Source organism: Cydia fagiglandana, chromosome 8 (assembly GCF_963556715.1).
Source record: "Cydia fagiglandana chromosome 8, ilCydFagi1.1, whole genome shotgun sequence".
NCBI lineage: Eukaryota > Metazoa > Arthropoda > Insecta > Lepidoptera > Tortricidae > Cydia > Cydia fagiglandana.
Genome location: NC_085939.1, coordinates 6,240,106 through 6,260,810, shown reverse-complemented (window position 1 = coordinate 6,260,810; position 20,705 = coordinate 6,240,106). Strand labels below are relative to the sequence as shown.

General features: G+C 38.2%; 2 protein-coding genes across 2 annotated transcripts in view; one reads left to right on the top strand and one right to left on the bottom strand.

The window, feature by feature from the left end:
- The window catches only part of LOC134666919 (cytoplasmic dynein 2 heavy chain 1), a 106,945-nt gene extending 103,559 nt beyond the window's left edge, over positions 1-3,386 (top strand). The window contains exons 77-78 of the mRNA XM_063524224.1: positions 1,556-1,710; positions 3,178-3,386. Coding sequence (XP_063380294.1) covers positions 1,556-1,710; positions 3,178-3,339 — 317 coding nt within the window. The 3' untranslated portion in view covers positions 3,340-3,386. The remainder of the gene's footprint in view (positions 1-1,555; positions 1,711-3,177) is intronic.
- Positions 3,387-8,421: 5,035 nt separating this feature from the next.
- Positions 8,422-20,705, bottom strand: part of LOC134666553 (uncharacterized) — a 33,049-nt gene continuing 20,765 nt past the window's right edge. The window contains exons 5-8 of the mRNA XM_063523749.1: positions 12,190-12,313; positions 10,813-10,923; positions 10,335-10,485; positions 8,422-9,282 (exon numbers count right to left, since the gene is read on the bottom strand). Coding sequence (XP_063379819.1) covers positions 9,154-9,282; positions 10,335-10,485; positions 10,813-10,923; positions 12,190-12,313 — 515 coding nt within the window. The 3' untranslated portion in view covers positions 8,422-9,153. The remainder of the gene's footprint in view (positions 9,283-10,334; positions 10,486-10,812; positions 10,924-12,189; positions 12,314-20,705) is intronic.

Below are 20,705 nucleotides of genomic sequence, written 5' to 3'. Positions count from 1 at the left end.
TGACATTTGCTAAACAATAGTGGACTTCTATTAATGGGTTTCTTGTCGCACAAGCACCAGGCTCACTGAGACGTATCTTCTGTCTCGTTTTCTCATTGCTGATGCTCGCGACCACATATAATTTGTCTCCATTTCGTGCGGTCATAAGCCGTATGGACTGCACGGTGCAGACTGCTGCAAGCTGACCTCTTCATATCGTTCAATCATCTCACACATGCTCCAACTCGAGCACGTTTGCCATTCATTCGGTTTAAATTCATGTGTCAGAATCTTAAGGGCTCACCCATGGCATGTTGGGAAGAGATGAGTGGCGATAAAGAGCTCTACTCTTTGAGAATGGAGAAATTTGTTCTTTTAGCTATCCAAGGTATATGCAGCACTAGCAGCAGTCTTCGTTCGTTGGTTAACAGTTGACGGTGAATACTTAGGATTACTCAGTTACTTTAATTGGTGTGTCAAATAGTTTCTGCAACTGGCTATTCAGTTTCATTTAATTAATAATTGATGTATATTTGACAACTGTAACATAAATAATACAAAAAATCCATTTTGTAATCCAAAAACCAACTTGGAATAGCTAATTAACAACACTCAAGGTCACACCGATTTCACGCCGATCATTTATCGGCGGCGGCGGCGTGGTCAAAAAGCCCGGCGGCGGCGGCGCGCCGGCGCGGCGCACACGTCTAATCCAACTACTGACCACGCCCGACGTTGCTTAACTTTGGTCAAAAATCACGTTTGCTATATGGGAGCCCCACTTAAATCTTTATTTTATTCTGTTTTTAGTATTTGTTGTTATAGCGGCAACAGAAATACATCATCTGTGAAAATTTCAACTGTCTAGCTATCACGGTTCGCGAGATACAGCCTGGTGACAGACGGACGGACGGACGGACGGACAGCGAAGTCTTAGTAATAGGGTCCCGTTTTAACCTTTGGGTACGGAACCCTAAAAATATGGTTGATTCGCAACATTCGTTTTATTACAATAATCATCATAGGTACACCTATGTACAACCCTAGCGCATTCTTACGATGACGCGTTGGCACGTGACTCGCACGGGCGGGCAACATAATCTCGACTCTTTGTGCGCGTACTTATGGTACATTTCTTCTTGTCCTGAGCAGCAGGTATTATTACTAAGGTTTTGTAGGCTATTATAACGTAGATATTTTCGCTTTTGTTTGGGAATGAAGTATCTGTTACGTAGTAACTATTTATTAATCTGTGGTTATAGTCTGTATCTTTAGGTATTTAAATAAAAGTAAACAAACAATTTATTTGTACATTTTCCGGTAGTTATAAGTTATAACATTTATTGATTCACCGATCAATTACAAAACCGCCTGGATCAGTCATAGGAAGGCCTGACTTTATTTGATCGTGTAATGTTCTCATCTCACCTAAAGATACAGAGTATAGGTATGGAGCGGTGACTACTGTATTGAAACAATGAATCCTTTTGACTATAGCAAGATGTGGGCCGAATATGAATAATATATGCTGCCAGTTTATTATTTGTAACCGAGTTGAACTGTCTAATGTGAACAGAAGGCGGCGACGGCGACGCGCCCTCGGCGCTGGGCGTGGCGGGGCTGCGGCTGACGGGCGCGCGCTGGGACGCGGCGGCGCGCGCGCTGCGGCCCTGCGCGCCCACAGCCGCGCCGCACCACCCCGCGCCGCGCCTGCTGCTGCGCCCCGACCGGGTGCGTATGCGCACGTGTAGACGTGTAGACCCCCGCCCTCACCGTGATGCCTGGAGATGCACCGGATAATCGGTTACTATCCGGTATCCGGCCTTCTGTTTAATATCCGGCCTTATACCAGATAGTAATTTTGCTTGATTTTTGTGCAAAAAGATTGTATTTAAGAAACCGGCACGGTCATAATCGTGCTCGTTTAAACATTCCGCTATTGCACGCGCAGGGGCCCATTTCTCGAACGATATTAGTCTCATATTATTAGTGTGTTGCCATGGCAACCCATAGGATTTGACAGTTCGTGGACTGATAATATTAGTCTAATATCGTTCGAGAAATGGGCCCCAGTGCGCACTTATTTCGAACCTAGAAACGAGTCTGCGCGAATGTTCACTACGAAACAGATCAAAGCCTGCACGATGCGCACCTGAAAAACTGAAATGTAGGTACTATATTAAATATTCCGGTATTCGGCGGCGGATACCAGATATTCGGCCTGAACATCGGCCGAATATCCGGTATCCGGCCGCCGAATATGCGGCCAGCGGAACTATACCTCATCATCATCATCTCAGCCATAAGACGTCCACTGCTGAACATAGGCCTCCCCCTTTTTTGGGGAAACTATACCTACATTTCAGTTTTTCAGGTGCACGTTCTGCAGGTTTGACCTGTTTCCTAGTAAACGTTCGCAAGTCTGTGGAATGATTACGAAAACAGTGGAATGAAACAAGTACGATTATGACCGTGTCTGTTTCTTAAATCCAATTTGTTTACTCCGAAATCAAGCAATGTTACTATCCGGTATCCGGCCGGATAATAGGTCACTATCCGGTATCTGGCCGGATAGGCCGGTATTACCGGATAGTAACCGGATATCCGGTGCATCTCTAGTTACGATGTCTGCTTATTATTTACTTGCGAGGCAAAATTTGGACACGGTTCGGAGACCGACACCTCCTATAGGCAGAAACCTACTGATTTAGGATCGGTTGCAGTTGCACCGCATTGTATTCTAAAGTGAATTTTATAGTTTACTACTGACTAACGCGAGTTATTCACACTAGTTACCGCGATATCTATGTACCTCCTATAGGCAGAAACCTACTGATTTAGGATCGGTTGCAGTTGCACCGCATTGTATTCTAAAGTGAATTTTATAGTTTACTACTGACTAACGCGAGTTATTCACACTAGTTACCGCGATATCTATGTAGGTATGTTAGATTCGTTAATTGTTTGTTTTGGATTTATGTAAATTTGAATAATGTGCCTTTTTAGGTAGGTAAATAATAAAAAACAGTTTTGAATGATTCACGGTTAATTTCAGTAGACTTATATCGACCGGGATATGGACCGTGATTACCTTTTGTATTGTTTGTTTATTTCGTATTATTGGGGACTATGTTTATTTATAGAAGCAGTAGCCCACTATCGTCGTAACCACACATCTCATTTACCCGTTGTTCACAGGAGTCCGCATTGGGTTCGGAGACTTCGTTCGAGATCCCCGTGTACAACAACGAGGCCCGCGAGCAAGTGATATTCACCGCCCGGGCGCCGCTCCACCACACCTTGCCGCGAGACACCGCGCTGCTGAACGCCGTGGCGCTGTTCGTCGCGCAGGCGGACTAGACTTCACGTCACCTCACCATTACCACTATAGGCTAGCTCTATATATACCATTACCATCAAGTTTGCACTGATTGATCTGTCTTAGGTATATTTAGGTACGATTGATCTCATCTGAACGGTTTCACTAGAGTAGCTCTAAGTTTTTCCTTATACAAATAAATAATAGTGAAAAACAAAATCTTTTATTTACTTCAAGGTTTTTGAACTTTATGCATATGCTCGTAGGTCTGTGTTGCTCTGTGACCGATTAATCAGTCTGGCGTTGAACCTGCGGTGCATATATATCGATCATTGGCATCCAAAAGGTTAAGGCGGGGTACCTGTCCAAATTAAAAAGTGGCAATACTGTAGTGTCGTCCCGTTTTCTTATACCGGGTGTGGCCTGTAATATGAGCAAATATTTAAACTGTAGGCTGTACTCCTCATACTGACCAACATTTGTTCAGCAACTTTTAAAAATAACTAGTGGTTTGATTTTTAATACACTTTAAAGATTATTCTAAGACGCATGTATTGCGAATTTTGTTATGTTTAAGGCGTGACAAGCAACGTCAATCACAAATGATATGGCGTGGCGATGGCGTCCACTGAAGGTAATATTTATTTTGTATGAAAAATAGGGAGTCTAGGTACTTCATAATTTTTAAAAGTTTTTGAACTAAAGTGTCACCGTTTGAGGATATAGATTGCACTCTATGTTTTAATTATTTGCTCATGTTACAGGCTACAGCCGGTATAGATTGATTTAAAATGGACGACACTACAGTATTTCCACTTTAATTTCTACTCTTTTTTTGTCAGACTACATAAGACATCCCGTTTGGTCGTTTCCCTCCTACCTCTCATGCCTGATCCAGTTATACTAGATTCATGGGGGGGGAACCTATGGGCGGATGACATGCCAATATTTAGACACATTAGCAGCATAGCAGCATAGCAGCCACCACTGAAAAGGACTTTGGAGTACAGAATAAGTAATATACTATCGTACAGAAAGGAAACTTCCTACAAAACCGAAGTTTGACAGCGGTTCAGGAACGAAGCAAGCTGTCCCTTTCTTGTCTACGAAACCCTACACTGACCATGGCCCGACATGCAATTAAGGTATAAAAATAAAACCAATTTATATAATGAACTTTATATTTGTAAAAAAAATCCTCTTCAAATCGTAACAATTCCCTTTGTCTATTAGTTATCGTGACTAGAAATATTAAGTACTTAATATTTCTAAAAAACATATTTAAGGAAGGTTTTTACAATAAATATATATAAGTACATACCTATTACAATTTAAATCTAATATTTACAAACCCACAGTGTTTCAATCAATAAGTGCTACACATACACAGCCAGTTCATAACAATTGTAAAATTAATAAGGCACATTGTTTAAAGTTTCACAGCAGCTATAATAAAGCTGGTTAAGAGGAAAGTGGACAACCGCTTCTCCATAGATACTTAGTACCCATTTTCCTCTTTGTAGAAAATATTTTCCACTCCCACTTAATATTTTTCTTGTAAAACATTGTTTTATAACAATTATAACTGCCGTGCAAAAGCATTTTAAGAATTCACTTTTAAGAGGTGTTTTATAGTTGATCGACCCTTAATATATTTCGGATTCGATTAATTTTGGAAAATATAAGCAAATTAAATTACTTACATTTTTTTTTAAATTTAATCGTAATATTTGATGCATGCATCTTGTTTGTAAAATAATAACATTCACGGCAACGTGAATCGTAGAGTAGGATGTCTATAATGAAATAAGGAATACTTAGGTATAAGTATTACTTCATTTTATAACATTAAAAAAAAGCTAAACAATCCTGACGTGTCTGTTTTTTGAAAATGCTTTAAAATATCAGTAGGTAAATTACTACTCAGGAAAGCAAAATAATGTAAATGATCGTATATGATTTATAATTGTTGTATATTTGCCGTGACTTATTCATTTATTTTTAAAAGTGTTTTTCAATAAAAAGACTTACTACTTCATTCTAATGCTAAAAAAATGAAGTATAACGCATATTCATTAAAATGGCAGTGAGATAAATTAACCGAGTTATGTTATGATGAAGCGTACTGTCTCCATTACGCCTTCTGAATACTTTTTTCTTAATAAGCAAATTTGTTCCAAGCATTGTAAAATATGTTTGAACTGAAACCTAAAACACTCAACATTCCAATTTATCCGGCGAGACAGTACCCTCGTCACTCGGAAAACTTTAAGCTGACAAGTAGCTATTGGTAACCAGTGAGGTTTGCTAAATTTGGAAATTTCAATTAGCAGCTGTACTGTAGGCACACTGTAATTGTTTCGAAGTCGAGTCAAAGGTCCCAATTTGTCGCTTACCATAAGGACGAGATTTGCTTGTATCTTTATACGAAAAACCTGTCAACGCGTCCTTATGGCAAGCGTCAAAGTGGGACTTTTTGCTTTGAAACGACACAATTTATTAGAACACACACGTACCCCGGTCATCGAGGTAATACTGTATACGATACAACCTACGTACAATGTAAATAAAACCTACAACCAAGGCAGTGAAAGTCCCACGAAAAGTAACCAGTGTTCATTGCTCTTGTATGTACATTTTTATGACAAATAAATACCTATGAGTATTTGGTAAATGTACCTATTTAATCTAACGAACTAATAACACACTACAGATAACATCGTAAAAATAAGAAAAACACATTTTGTTTAAATGCAGAACTCGTATAATGCAAAATAGCGATCAAAAGTTATTTAAAAGGGGGCTCGTTAATCAATTTGGCAATAAATTCAAAACTTTTACATGTTACCCATGGCGAAGTATGTGTTTCAATGTTAAAAATGGATACAAAATAATTATAAACAATAAAATTAATATATACTCATTTTGGAAGACATTTTTATACAATAATAATAATCAAAGTCTGTATTAATTTTGGTGAAATATACTTATATAAAACTTCACTGCACATCGAAGCTATAGCACCTAACGTCTACATATCAGATCCACCAATAAGATTTCCAAATTCGATGTAAATTGAGAATGATTGGACTCATTCTCCAATAACCTATAATAAAATAAGGACTATTAGGAGGATATTATAAACTAAGATTTGTTTAAAAAATAGGTATGCTAAGCTCTAGTCAGATAAAACTTGCAAGCGAAAATCAACATTGGAATTTCCGGGCGACAATTGTTATACAGGGTGTCCCAGAATTCGACGTCAAGCCGTAAACGGATGATAGACCAAGTCATAACAGTTATCATAAAAATACAAAAAAAAAATCAAACTCATGTTTTTTAAAAATTATGGTCACTTTAAAAATTCACTAAAAAATCCACAGCCTGTAATGGTTCTTTAAGTCTTGTTACTACAAATTCCATAATTTATTCTAATTTTTTTATTATTGTGTAATCTTGAATAATTACAGGGTGTGAATTTTTTTTGTGAATTTTTAAAGTGACCATAATTTTTAAAGAACATGAGTTGGATTTTTTTTTGTATTTTTATGATAACTGTTATGACTTGGTCTATCATCCGTTTACGACTTGACGTCGAATTCTGGGACACCCTGTATATAACGCGTCACATATTTTTATTACAAAATCGTGAAAATATCGTCCTTTAAAATTAATATCTGCGAAACACAACAAAGAACACTTTCAAATAGGAATAACACATTGCTAGGTGCGCTTTCATCGCAGTTGAGTTCCTATGTATATTTAGGCAATCCATAGGACATATTATACTTGAGACGTTCGAGCAGAAAACATAAACCACAACGCATTTACACTGAACAAAGGAGGAGTGTGATATCTAGCCAGAAATACCCAAAATGTATTTACTGCGTAGTTGCGACACAGAAGAGCTCGAAACGGTGTGAATCATACCTTAAGCGCTTATTAGATATATACCTACGATTGCTCGGGTATATATCAAACGGCAAACGGGGGCCGGTCAATGGGTGCTAGAGTTAGACCAAGATAAGACTGCAATGATTTTGATAGCATACGCAGTGCAAGGGTTTTTTAACGTCATAATTTCACTGTTTGAGGTTTAAAATAACACTTGCACTACGTGTGCTATCAAAATCGTTGCAGACTTATCTTGGTCTATCTCTACCACCCTACAACAACTATTCTCCGTTCCACGGAATATCAGGACACCGTTACCAATAGGTAGGTCACTACTAAAAAAAATATTTCCACAGTAGACATAAAGCAGCTATCTAGTTGAATTTAAGTGTATTTCTTGATAAAAATATTCAATGTTTGATAATTTTACATTGAATATTTTTGATAATTCGAGCCAAAATATTTTCACATTTCAAATATTGAAATCCATGACACCGCGGCCCTGGGGGCCGGCCAGGCGACAGTTTCATAGGCTCGTTTTATATTAAAAGACACAAAATAGTTGCGTAAGTAGGCGGAAAAATCAAATCATGACAACACATAAAATATTGAGATACTTATAACGATTAGACAGAATATGCATATTACATAGGTAGCTAGGGAATTCCGCCAGACTAGCTATCTTATCGAAGGCCGTGAAAATAGCAATGTTAAAAGCAATAGCCCACCGCGAGATTAGAATTGAAGCCAGTAGCCTCACCAAGGTGAAAACAAAGAAAGGGCAAGTTCAATTCATTTTCAGATGAGAACGGATTTGCGCGGCTAGCAGCCACCTCTCCGCAACGTAGAGATAAATTAAGAAAATACTAGTGGACGCATGTTATAATTTATAATGGTCAGACTTAACCATTTCTACTATACCTAAAGTAACCTAAGTACAAGAGAGTTTAGGTGTGAATGCGACCGCGATAGAATAGGATTTATCACTGGACAGTCAACAACGCTATCTGGCGCGAAGGGATTGATTGTTAGCTTTGTCTGCAGTATTTAATTTAACTCCGCAATATTAAATTATTGTTTAAATCCAAAATAGAACAAGTGACGAATTATAATAAAAATCTGCGATAAGAAAAACATAATATTACAATTTAAACCGTCGAGCAAATAATACAGTACAGTTCTGTGATAAAGACGAGCAGAAAAAAAAATGTATATTAGAATAAAAAGCATTTCTATATTGTAATAAAATAAGTATATTATATCATATCATTATGCTATAATTAATCTAAAATATGGCCAAAGCTGTGACTTTTTTTTACTCTTTTATTAGTTAAATAACCTTGGCATCGAGATCAAATACACAACTAAAACAAATTAAATGTGCTTGAGTTGTGTTTACGACTTATCTTAAAACTAGGTAAACATTATCACTAGGAACAAACACACAGATCAGATACACACGTGGTTTACTTGTGGTATAATCTATATTCTATAATAAATGTATTTGGATCGCCTATTTACCTACTAGTATCGCATACCGTTCAGTAAACAACGTATCCTACCGATACTTTTTGCCTAATAGTAAAATGATCCAAGTTTTGGTATTAAAATATCGCATTCAACTACACAGCGCACAGCTTCAGGATCTTATAGTTATTTCTCAAACATAACTGAGGTAAAAAATACCGACGCCATTGCGCGTGTGGACACATATAACTAGGTAATCTCGTTGAGCGGTTAAATGCTTCGTAAATCTCAGCTTGAGCAAACCGGTATTGAGCAAGCGCGGATCGTTGTAGCGTACGAGTAGCACCAGGGCTCTAACCGCGAAAATCGAAGTTCGTCAATTGCGGGCATTTTTCTCTGTCACTCTAATTACGTCTTAATGAGAGTAAAATAGAAAGATCCCCGCAATTTGCAGTTTTCGCGGTTGCCCCCAGGGCCGGGGTGGTCGTGCGCGCTCAGAGCTTGACGTCGTTGAGTTGCTGCACGTTGACGAGGATGTTGAAGGTGGCGCCGCCGCCCGCGCCCGAGCGCGGCAGCGTCTCCTCGCCGTCGCGGTCGCGGTTGTTCCTATTGTTGTTCGTGTCCTGGGGACAAATATCACCCACGTTACATGCGGATCACGGACATCTTGTATGGGCATGTCAACAGTAGACTCGTTGTATTGTACCCGAATCTAATAATCCAATTGATCTTTGATTTGTAAACAATTGTTTAAATTTTTATCATTTATATTTATTTAATAAATAAAATAATAATAAACACTAATAACGGGTTCCAGCAGGCGTTCTACATGACATAAAAGCTCTCCAAGGGGCCTCTACGTGTTGGATCTGTGTCCCCACGCAAGCCTATCAAAAAACCGGGATTACAGGCCCGTGATATCCAAGGAAACACTAATAAAAAAAAACAATACGAATCTAGGAAGTAGGAAGAAATGCAGCAGGAATAAAATAAAAATGACTTTTAAGGTATTAAACAGCCAAGTGGAAATTTATTGGCGTGCCTTCCGAATGTAGGTTAGTACCAAAAATGGACTTTGACGTGATAGGAATACGGGTGATTTTCTCGAGTACACTCTGGTTGTGCACGTGCAATAATTAGCTTATACCAGTATGTGAATGACGATTTTACGATTTTACCAGCTTCTAGCATCCATTACAGTGTCCCTCAAATACTCAATAACAAAAAGGATTACACACAAAAAAGCTAACAATACTAAAATTATTTTCATAAAATTCAAACTCCAACTATAGATTCGTTGCTAATATCATCACAATTTTTCTGTGCAGTGGAAACATTTTCTTGCTCTTGCAAGTTAAATTTGATCCACTTCCCGGTTTCTGATTGAACTGAAATTTTGCATACATACGTAAGTCAGGTGACAATGCAATATTATGGTGTCATCGAGCTGATTTGATGATGGAGACCTGAGGTGGCCATAGGAATTCTGTGATAAAACAACGAAACCTAATAGTGTTAGGGGTTTTAGAATTGTCTCGATGAGTATTAGTTGTCTGTGGAAAGAAAAGTCCAGTCAGCGATAAAAGCTTGTACCAAAAATGAAATTTTTGCCAAAAACTTTTTCTTTTCTGTCTCCACAAAATCGACCTATCCAAAACCATGAGGTTAAAGTTACCTGTCGCAGGCGTGGCACCTTGCTGGGGGTGGCGTCCTGGCAGGGCGGGCGCACCAGCGTGGCGCCGCGCGCGGCCGCCAGCTGCGCCGACAGCGGCGCTGCGCCCGCGCCTGCGCTCGTCGACGACCCGCTGCTGCTGCCGGACTCTGAACTGCAATCAATGCTTCGATTTATTGTCTGCATCTGCGTGCCACTGGTAACTGTTCAATTGTTTAACCTCATCTATTCAAAGATAATGTATTGCGTCGGTAAACTAGACTAGACAATAGTAGATTGTGCCAAAACAACCCATTATATCATTGGCAATAGAGCATAAACCAAACCACAAACTCACGCCACCCTGCCCCGTGGTAAAGATTATATGGGTTCAAATGTTTTTCAACGCTTATAAAAAAGACAAAAACAGTCATGTCAGGCGCAGAGAACTCCCCACCACTCGACACATTTTAAAATCCTGAGCAGTTGCGGCCATACTCACTTGTCGCCGTGTGTGTTGTTGTTGGCGACGTCGCCGGGCCGCCACGGGCTCTCGGCGGTGGTCTCGTCGTGCAGGTAATCCGGCTCGGGCTCGCGCTCCGCCGTCTGATGGCTACAAATATACCAGGTTAATACAATAGTGGACTTTGCAAGGCATATGCGCAAGTGCCAATAAAAAAGAAAGATCATCAAAGTTAGTGTGATAAATCAAATCATTTAGATGCAGCAAAATCAGCAAATACACTTGACTAGATGTCGTTTGTACTGGTATAACACCTCACGACACCCCACGTCCGAATGCAACAATGTCATGTAATGATAGCGGGATTTTCAAATTAGTGCTCATTTTTCGTACCTATAGTAAGTTCAACAGCCAACTGCAAGATCGACCAAAAAGTTTCTTTCAAAATAGTCATTTAGTTTAAATATGGTTACATTCACTCATTCGTTAATTCTCTGCATTTTTGCAATCAGTACGTTATCAACTACTTATGTGTCATCATTCACCCAACTCTCCTTCCGACACCTGTACAGTACCTACACAAACTCGTACTCGTATATATACCTACGCCCTGTTTAAGTATGTGTTGAAATTTTAATCTGTCGGAATTTCTTACTTATTTTACTATTTTCTACCAAACATGATGTAACAAAATCACTAAAAACAGGCATCGGACTATCGTGTCGTGAAGTAATCACAATATACTTCACAGACAGACAAAGAGCTTGTGCACAAGTAGGTACCTAATGAAAACGGAACAACGTAAGGCTCAGGTTTTGGCCAGAATAGTCAACAATGGTCAATCAGGTCAATGAAGCACTTTGTTACGGAAATCAATCCATGTTGTACCATTATGTGGTACCTTCATGGGCGTCGCCAGCTGATGGGTTAGGCGGAGGCAGAAGATATGGCCGATGGGCTAAGGGGGACAGTTAGATGTGGCCAAGGGGAGAGGGAGGCGGAGGGGCATACCTTGTATTAAACCGCAACTAGAAGTGTTCATTCATTATTGTATTTGAATACTTTTTGAGTAACAATTTATTCGCTTTGCGTGGTATTTAAATACACAATATATAGATACTAATCAAACTTATAATAACCGAGTGCACGAATTGTATAATATAGGTAATGCAAGATACTTACGTATTGGTACCAACATATATACATGATATTATAAACATTGCACTTATAACATATTTGCACACAATAATAAAGACAATGCCCACTTAAAGCGATAGTTGAAAATCAAATAACAGAAGTTCTAATCACATGTTTCGCCTGTTTCGGTCACTCATGTTTATCCAAATATAGAGCAGAATATCGTATGCAAACAGTATTATTGTGTATGTGTGTGTGTGTGTTGTGAGTAATACTCACTTGGAGGGAAGGTGCGGGCCGCGCACGTAGCTGGGGTTGTTGTAGAAGTTGGCCTCCTGGTTGCCGGCCGACTCGCGCGCCGGCGTCGGCGGCGGTGGCGGCTTTATGAACGGGCGCGACGCGTCTGGGATCAAACAACGCACTGTATCATTAACAAAACAAAGATTACTATTACACTATTACAGTCGCCCTCAGATATATCGGAGCGGCCAAGGTGTTCACAATATCTGAACGCGCACTCTAATGCCTTGACAATAGAGGCGTGTTCAGATATTTGTGAACACCTTGGCTGCTCCGATATAGCTGATGGCGACTGTACAAAACTAGATGACAACGCGCATGTGACGCTTGTAGTGATAAAATGGTAATTGTATGTTTATTTACCTCCAGAAAACTCATGAGTCATGAATCGACGTAAGTTTTAAATTTTCATTCTGTATTTGGTCATTTTGGCCAGATTTAAATACCACTAATTACTTTGTAAAAGTTGCTAGAAAGATTGGTAACTTTTAGAGTGGGGAACTAATTAAACAATCGACAGCATTTTCATTATTGCTAAAATATGTCGTCTAAAACCCACAGTCGGCCAAAAGGCATTTAAACTTGTATAGGTGGATAGGTGTGTATATAAGTAATACAAATACAACTAGCGGACAACTGATCATTAGCACGCGTTTATGATACTTGCTAAGCATGTGTTTGCAAAATCAACTTTAATGCGTGCGCATTTAGGCACATCAAAAAAAGAATACCAAAGCGAGGCGACCTTGCTCAAAATAAACGACTTTATTACAGAGTAAAGAATCTGACTAAGCCGAAATAAATCACATTACGCAACACTAAAACTGAAGTTCTAAGCACAACATTTAAGATTTAGTTATAACTTAATAAGTATGCTGGGGTGGTTGTTTGAGAGATGAAGATTTGTTTACTATTCCTGTTTGCATTACAAAAGCAAACGTTTATATTTTAAAACAACACGGAGGCTTTTAATTGTTATTCAAATCTACGTATATTTTAACTAACAAAATCGCAAAGACCTTACTTTGTTTGCCACGGTATTAGTTAAAAATATAACTATATACCTACCTACCTAATACAGTTTCCTCAGTATCATCCAGTAAATACCTAAACACCTCAGCTGATGAGAGCTGACATTGAATTTATAGCAAGCCCTTCAAACAACCGCTCTTACTCATTTCTTCGGCGAATAACCGTTAATTGACCGAAGCGAAGCGAAGGTCTACGTTTTGACTCGGGCGTTTTGCTTTTGTATGTCCGGATGTTCTCCTCTACAGCAAGGCTATGATGGTCGACTGGATAAATGATATGGCTGTATAAATGATGATAAAACTGACATTTTATCCAGTTTTTATTGATTTGTCGTCTTTTCCACTTTTGACAGCGATAGTCGTTAAATGATTAACTGCATAACATGGTCGTTGGATAATATGTCATTTGTCTACATTTCCACCTTAAACTTAGTGGATAAGTGGATAAGTTAAATGATATAAATGCCAACTGTCTAGCTTTATACAGTTTTATAACATTCATACCGTTTTGTCCACTTGGACAACAATACACGGTAAATGGCTACGATTGTTGGATAATTAGACATATAGTCGATTTTTGACGGCTAGCCTTTGATTAATTTATCGTAGTGCTCACTGGGTCACGATAAGCGCAGTTAAGAAGCTGTGATTAGTCTTAACTTAATTGATTCATTTGTGTTACGAAAATTAACTATGTAAATTGTATTGTTTGTATTTTATTGGACTTAAATCGTACACATATAAGTCTATAGCATTCGCTAACAGACTTTCATGCATCTAACTTAAATAGAAATGGCTTAACTGTGGTAACACAATGGAATCAATTAACTTTGGACTAATTACAGGTGCTTAACTATGTAAAAAATTTTTGCACTTCACTCATAAGTCATAAGTGCTCTTGTGGTATATAAGTGGTGAAAAATGCAATTTCTTGAAGTTAAAATATCGGTAGGTAAGTATCTGTTTTTTTTCTTAAATATAATATATACAATTTGAACTTTGAATTAAATTTGGATTTACATATAACATTATCAATACGTACATTATTTGTAGGGATGGCAAGATAATAATATCATTTATTCTTGGCAGCTCATCGAAGAAAAATAGCATAGAGAACTCCAACGACGGGTCATTAAGGGCTACATGCAACCCATTTGATATGCCCAGCGAGGAGTTTCGGCACATATATAGAGTGCGCAAAGAATTGGCACTCTATTTTTGTGCCAAACTCGACGCTGACCTCAAGCCTCAACATGGCGATGGATTGCCGGCACATTTTAAAGTAAAGATATTCGTATTATGTTATGCACTATTCCTCAAATCATTATTGTCACCTTATTTAATAACGACATACCAACTTACAACTCTTTGTTTTAGGTTCTAACATCACTGCATCTACTGGCTGACGGTAGTTACCAAAGAGGAACTGGACCATGGAGACCTGAGAGGAACTGGACTGGAAGACCATGGAGAAGAAGTAGGAATAGTTGAAGTTGAAGAAGTTAGAGAAGTTGAAGTTGAAGAAGTTGGAGAAGTCGAAGTTGAAAAACTTGAAAAAGTTGGAGAATTTGAAATTAAATAAGTTGGAGAAGTTTAAGTTGAAGAAGTTGAAGATCAACAAGATGAAGATGTTGGAGAAGTTGAAGAAGGTTAGGAAGATAAAGAAGTTGGAGAAGTTAAAAGTTGCTTTTTATTTATTCTCCATACAAACTTCCACCCCCATGTCATCTCTTTTTCACCCTTAAAGGTAGGTATGGCTAATAAAATTGGTCACAAATACATAAACATTCTTTATTTCTTCTTCTTCTTAGTCGGTACACTCTTGCCAGAGTGGTCGTGGTCATCATTGTAAATCTCGATGAGTGATGATCTTTCTAATACGGCGCCATTCGTCGCAGACTGCAGCTTTCCGGGTACATTCGTAAACCGAGCACTTAGTTGCGGCCTTTATCTGGTCTGTCCATCTCATTGGTGATCTACCACGTTGCCTGGTGCCTTCGACCTTTCCCTGCACTACGAGGCGCTCTATGGAGTCATTACCACGACGAGAAATATGGCCGAAGAAGGTCAGAATGCGTGACTCCACTGTGGTTGATAGGCGCTGTCTGATGCCAAGTTCTTTTAATATGGAGTCATTTGTACGAAACTCTGTCCACGATACTCCGAGCATCCGTCTCCAGCACCACATCTCCAACGCGTCAACTCTCTTCTTCTCGGTTTCACGAAGGGTCCATGTCTCCGACGCATAAAGGAAAATGGGGAATATTAGGCAGTAAACGAGTCTGGTTTTCGTGGCCTTGGTAATGTTCCTATTACCCCAAATCTTTTTCATTTTGTCCATAGCAGACCTAGTAATCGCCATGCGCCGCTTGATTTCATCTAAGGTAAATGTACGCTTCACCGAATGCTTAAGCCCTAAACTTACGTTTAATTTTTTTATTAGTTCTGATATTTTCTTACGAATATGTTCAATACTAAAATAGAAACATAGATAAATTTGTCCTCATTTAAACATACCTATAAATTACTGAAATGATTGGACGTGTATTAAAAACATTTTTAAAGTAATTTCTTCCAATTTCCTTGTTTGTACCGTTTACCGAACTAAGAAACGTGATTTGCACATTATACCGAATAGAGAGCCCGCATTACCGAACTAGGAAATAATTGTATGAAAATATGGTGTTGAGTGGTGCTCAAACTTCAGTAGTTCACTATTAAATCCCTACTATGCTTCGTTTTTTAGCATTATAAAGATGGTAAGCGATCTTGACGTGTCTTTTTTATTGAAAAATACTTTTGAAAAATAAGTCAGTAAGTAAGGTACGCAACAATTATAAAACATGTACGCATGTGTTTAAAAAAATTTGGCTGTTTCATAAATTTTGGCTCGTCCATTTTCTATGGAAGGGTAAATTTTTTTTCACGATTTCGGAGTTGGTCCCATAGTAAAAGTTGCTCAGTATAATCCCAAAACCTCCCTGGGAATGGGAATGTAGTTAATTTTTAGCCACCCTGTATGGGAACCCCGGAATTTCATAACAAAAGATAAAAGTTTAAAAAATCACAATCGCCCACGACGAGAGGAATCTAAAAAAAATTTTTGGACATCTAGGTTCGGACCACCCTGTATAAAATATTATTGCTTCATTATTTTTATTATCCTATTCAGTTTTTTTGTCCACATTCCAAGACTATTATCAGGCGTCCAATAAGTATGTCTAAAGTTTGAAAAGCGCTGGCATTGAAATAATGGTCACAAAAAATAAACATATAAATATGGACCTAGCCGTTATCGTAATAAGGATTATATTCTCATGAACGTCGAATAGAAACATGGCCAACGCAAACATGAGTTCGGTAGCAGAGACCATGGGTACCATTTACCGAACGGCCGTTCGGTGAACGAAACATGGAAAATATGTGGAACCTATTTCGCGAACGGATTTTGAAAATAGTATTTAAATCGTAATCAATGTGGTATAACTACAAATCTATCATTAAATTTAATACTTGAATCCATTATAAAATCGTACATGTGTAAAGTTCTTGCTAATACTGACGTAAAATATCTAAAATTATTGTTTGATAATAGTCTTGCCAAAAACCTTATTTTGATGCCAAAAAGTCGTAAAACATGAACATTTCAAACGCAGTTTTATAATAATATATATAGGTTATTGTTGTTCGGCAATTGCTCATAAAATTACAAATACATTAAGTTATTTGTGAAATTAGGTAGTTAATCTAAATAGTTCGTAATCAACCATTAAAAAAATAATTTCATAAACATACGCTTTCCCTGATTCCGGACGCTGTTCGATAATACCTTCCAATCAAATTGTCGGTGTACTCATCACCAAACTCACATTAAGCTTAATTTCTGATAATATGACTGCACTAAATTAATTAAATTGACTAAAATACACAAACTAATTAAGTAGTCACACTGAAAAACCATACTTTGAAACACAGAAATAAATTTAAAAGGTTTTATGACCTTAAGAAATATACGCAACTTCTTACCGATTTCTTTAAGGTTGCCCATACAAAGTGGCAATCGGCAGCAACGATCCGTTTCGATCAGTTGCCACGTCCCAACTGCGGGACAAATTGGCCGACTCTGAGGCATAGTGGAAGAGATAGGTATTTAACTCGTGGAAAAAAAATACGCAAGTAAATATCAGCTGTAAATAATCGACTTACAGCCTAAAATAGAAGAAATTCGGTAATACGGACGGATATTGAGCGTTCGGTGGAGCGTACTTTTACCTTATGCACCCGCCTTCGTTGGATATTAACGCCCCAAGGTAAACATATGATTGGACAACCTCACAATTTCCTATGTGTGTGATCCCTGGTAAGTTGTTATTGACGCGGTCGACAATCATCATTTTGGTTTTTGTGCGATTGATTTTCAATCCAAATTCACGGCTTGTAGCTTCCATGTTATGCAGCAGATCTTCCATATGACGAGCACTAGTTGCGAATAAGGTCGTGTCATCCGCTTTATTTCTTACGAACTTTTAAATGATAAAAGGCAAGTCCCATTTCAAGAAATTATTGAACCCCTATACAAATTTCCACCCCTTGTTTACACCATTAAGGGATGATTTCGGGGATAAAAACTATCCTATATCCTTCCTCACAACTCAAACTATCACCATACCAAATTTCATTTAAATCGGTTCAGCGGTTATTGATTGCCCATACAAACTTCCATCCCCCTTTTCGCCCCCTTAAGGGGTGAGTTCTGAGATAAAAAGTATCCCCGGGAGTCAAACTACCCCTATACCAAATTTCAACTAAATCGGTTCAGCGGTTTAAGCGTGAAGAGGTAACAGGCAGACAGACAGACAGACACACTTTCGCATTTATAATACTAGCTTTTGCCCGCGACTTCGTCGGCGTGGAATTAGTGACAGCAGCTAAAGTAGGTATAGCGCCTGGATAATGCTAATAGCAATTATTTAATTCGCGCATTGCTTACTTCAATTATTAGGTAATTCATTAACTCTTTCAATTCCACCCCCATTTGATTTTTTCCTTCCTTCCTTTGATAATTTCCGACATAAAAACTATCCTAATATATGTCCTTCCCAGGGACTCAAACTATCTATACCAAATTTCAACTAAATCGATTCAGCGGCTTAAGCGTGAAGAGGTAACAGACAGACAGACACACACACACTTTTGCCTTTATAATACTAGCTTTTGCCCGCGACTTCGTCAGCGTGGAATTATTAATTTAGGTAAGTAGCTATTATTTTATTCAATCTGCGTTTTGTTGATTCGCCATACAAACTTCAACCCCCCTTTTCACCCCCTTAAAGGGTGATTTCTTGAATGAAAACTACCCTTTGTCCTTCCCCGGGACTCAAACTATCTCCGTACCAAATTTTGACTAAATTCTGCACCAGCGCCGGTCCTACACCGCGCGGGCGGGACAGTTCCTATTGACAATGTTTGTTGTGCAGTTGTTGTTAAGTCCCCATACAAAATTCCACCCCTTTAAGGCATGAAATTAAAATTAAAATTCAAATAATTTATTATGAAATGGTAGGCCCGTATTTTTTACATGTTTATGCAACAATACACCCGTCTGACAATTTTTTAATTCACGATAGCATCTAAGAAACTATCATCTCAGACAAAGTATTAAGCGGGAGGCGATGACTGACGATATTTGCTCCTGCCGCAACATATAGGACTAGTATAAGGTGACCCTTACGGGAAAGGGGCTGTGACCCTCGCTCTGGTTCTTTCCTTGTCCAACAAATATCACTGGCCATTTAGCGAGGTAATGCCGCCAGTATTTTTGGCACATTACGTCCGGGGCATAATCAGAGTGGGGGGTAATATTGTATTTGTTAAGTCATTTAGTTTTACTTATTACTAGAAGATGTACATATTATTCGCTGGGTCGGAGAACCACGAATCGATCGCAACGCGCACCGTGGCCCAAAAAGAAACTTTCGGCAGACCAATTGTCACTTTTTACTAGCGAGGTTTACCTACGTATCTGTGTATTTAAAGTAATAATAATAAATAAAGCACCAGCTTCCATTATTAACTTTAATGCTGACTCTCCCTTCAATTCCAACATGTAACGGCAAAGGATTACACCTAATTTTCTTTGCAGGTGCATACATTTCTTCAAAGTAGGTATTTCCCTTTTGAGTTATTTTCTTTGGCGAACTGTCTGGCACTAGGTCTGCCCAATTGCTGCTCTTCACTGGTTTTTGGGAAGTTTTCTTAGTAGTTGATGTAGTACATCAGAGCCGCGATATGTTTACTCCTAACGCACACACAATCAAATTTTCCACTCGTAATATAACGACTAGAATCAATCTGTAAAAAATAAATTATTTCTTTACTTTCTATTACATTAATGGATCATAATATTATATGTACTACGTCAAAGATTGCAAAAACAGAAAAAAACAGCTTACATTCAAGGACGTTTGTCACTGAAGCTTGACGAATTAGGTAGGTACACGAGCTTCAATGGTGTGGCTCTTATGATCTTCATATTTGATTTCTTTTAGGTATATCTTGCACATGTTAAGCCAAAACTTATTATTATCCTTTTGGAAAACCACGAAAAGTCTGCATTATTAACGACATCATATCTATCTAATACCTTTAAACGAGCAATTTTTGGATATTTATTTATTTATATGTATATATATTTCGGGGCTCTCGGAAACGGCTCGTTCTCTTCGTAATGACAGCCAGCCATGTGACATTTCAAAGTCCGCTGTCATATCGCACCCAGCGAATAGGTTATGTTTTATTTTCAAATAAACGATTTCTTTTTCTAAACTGCAACATTCCTAACTGTAGGTACATCGGTGGATCTTATTTCAAAAGGCATAAAGTCCACCGATGTGCAGTTAACAGTGTGGGTGATTGTACAATTCGGCCGTGCTTATAATAAGAGCAATAGAGTCAGACCAAGAAAAGTCTGCAGCGGATTTGATAGCCCACGCAGTGCAAGTGTTACTTGCACTGCGTGGGCTATCAAATCCGCTGCACACTTTTCTTGGTCCGACTCTAACTCATTTTGAAGTGTCATTCAATTGGATACTTTGTACTTGTACAATATGTTCTACAATTGAAAGAGATTTCGAAATGAGTTACTTACTGCTCTTAATAAGCACGGCAGAATTATTTATTTGATTTTGACAGATTACCGTATTTTAGGTTAATAAGGTCGACTACTGTCCTTAAAATTTTGTATGACATTACAAGCAAATATCAGCAATCGTGAATTAAGTATTGTAGCCGAGTCTACTTTAGTCCGATAATGTATTAGCTTATTTCAAAGACTATGAATTCTAAGTACTAGAAATAAAGTAGATTTTGCGACATGATAAAGACGGTTAAATTTGAGGCGATGGAATAAGAGATTCACTTTAAAAAAAACCTTATATAAACTCAATTAGAATCTATATTTCAAAA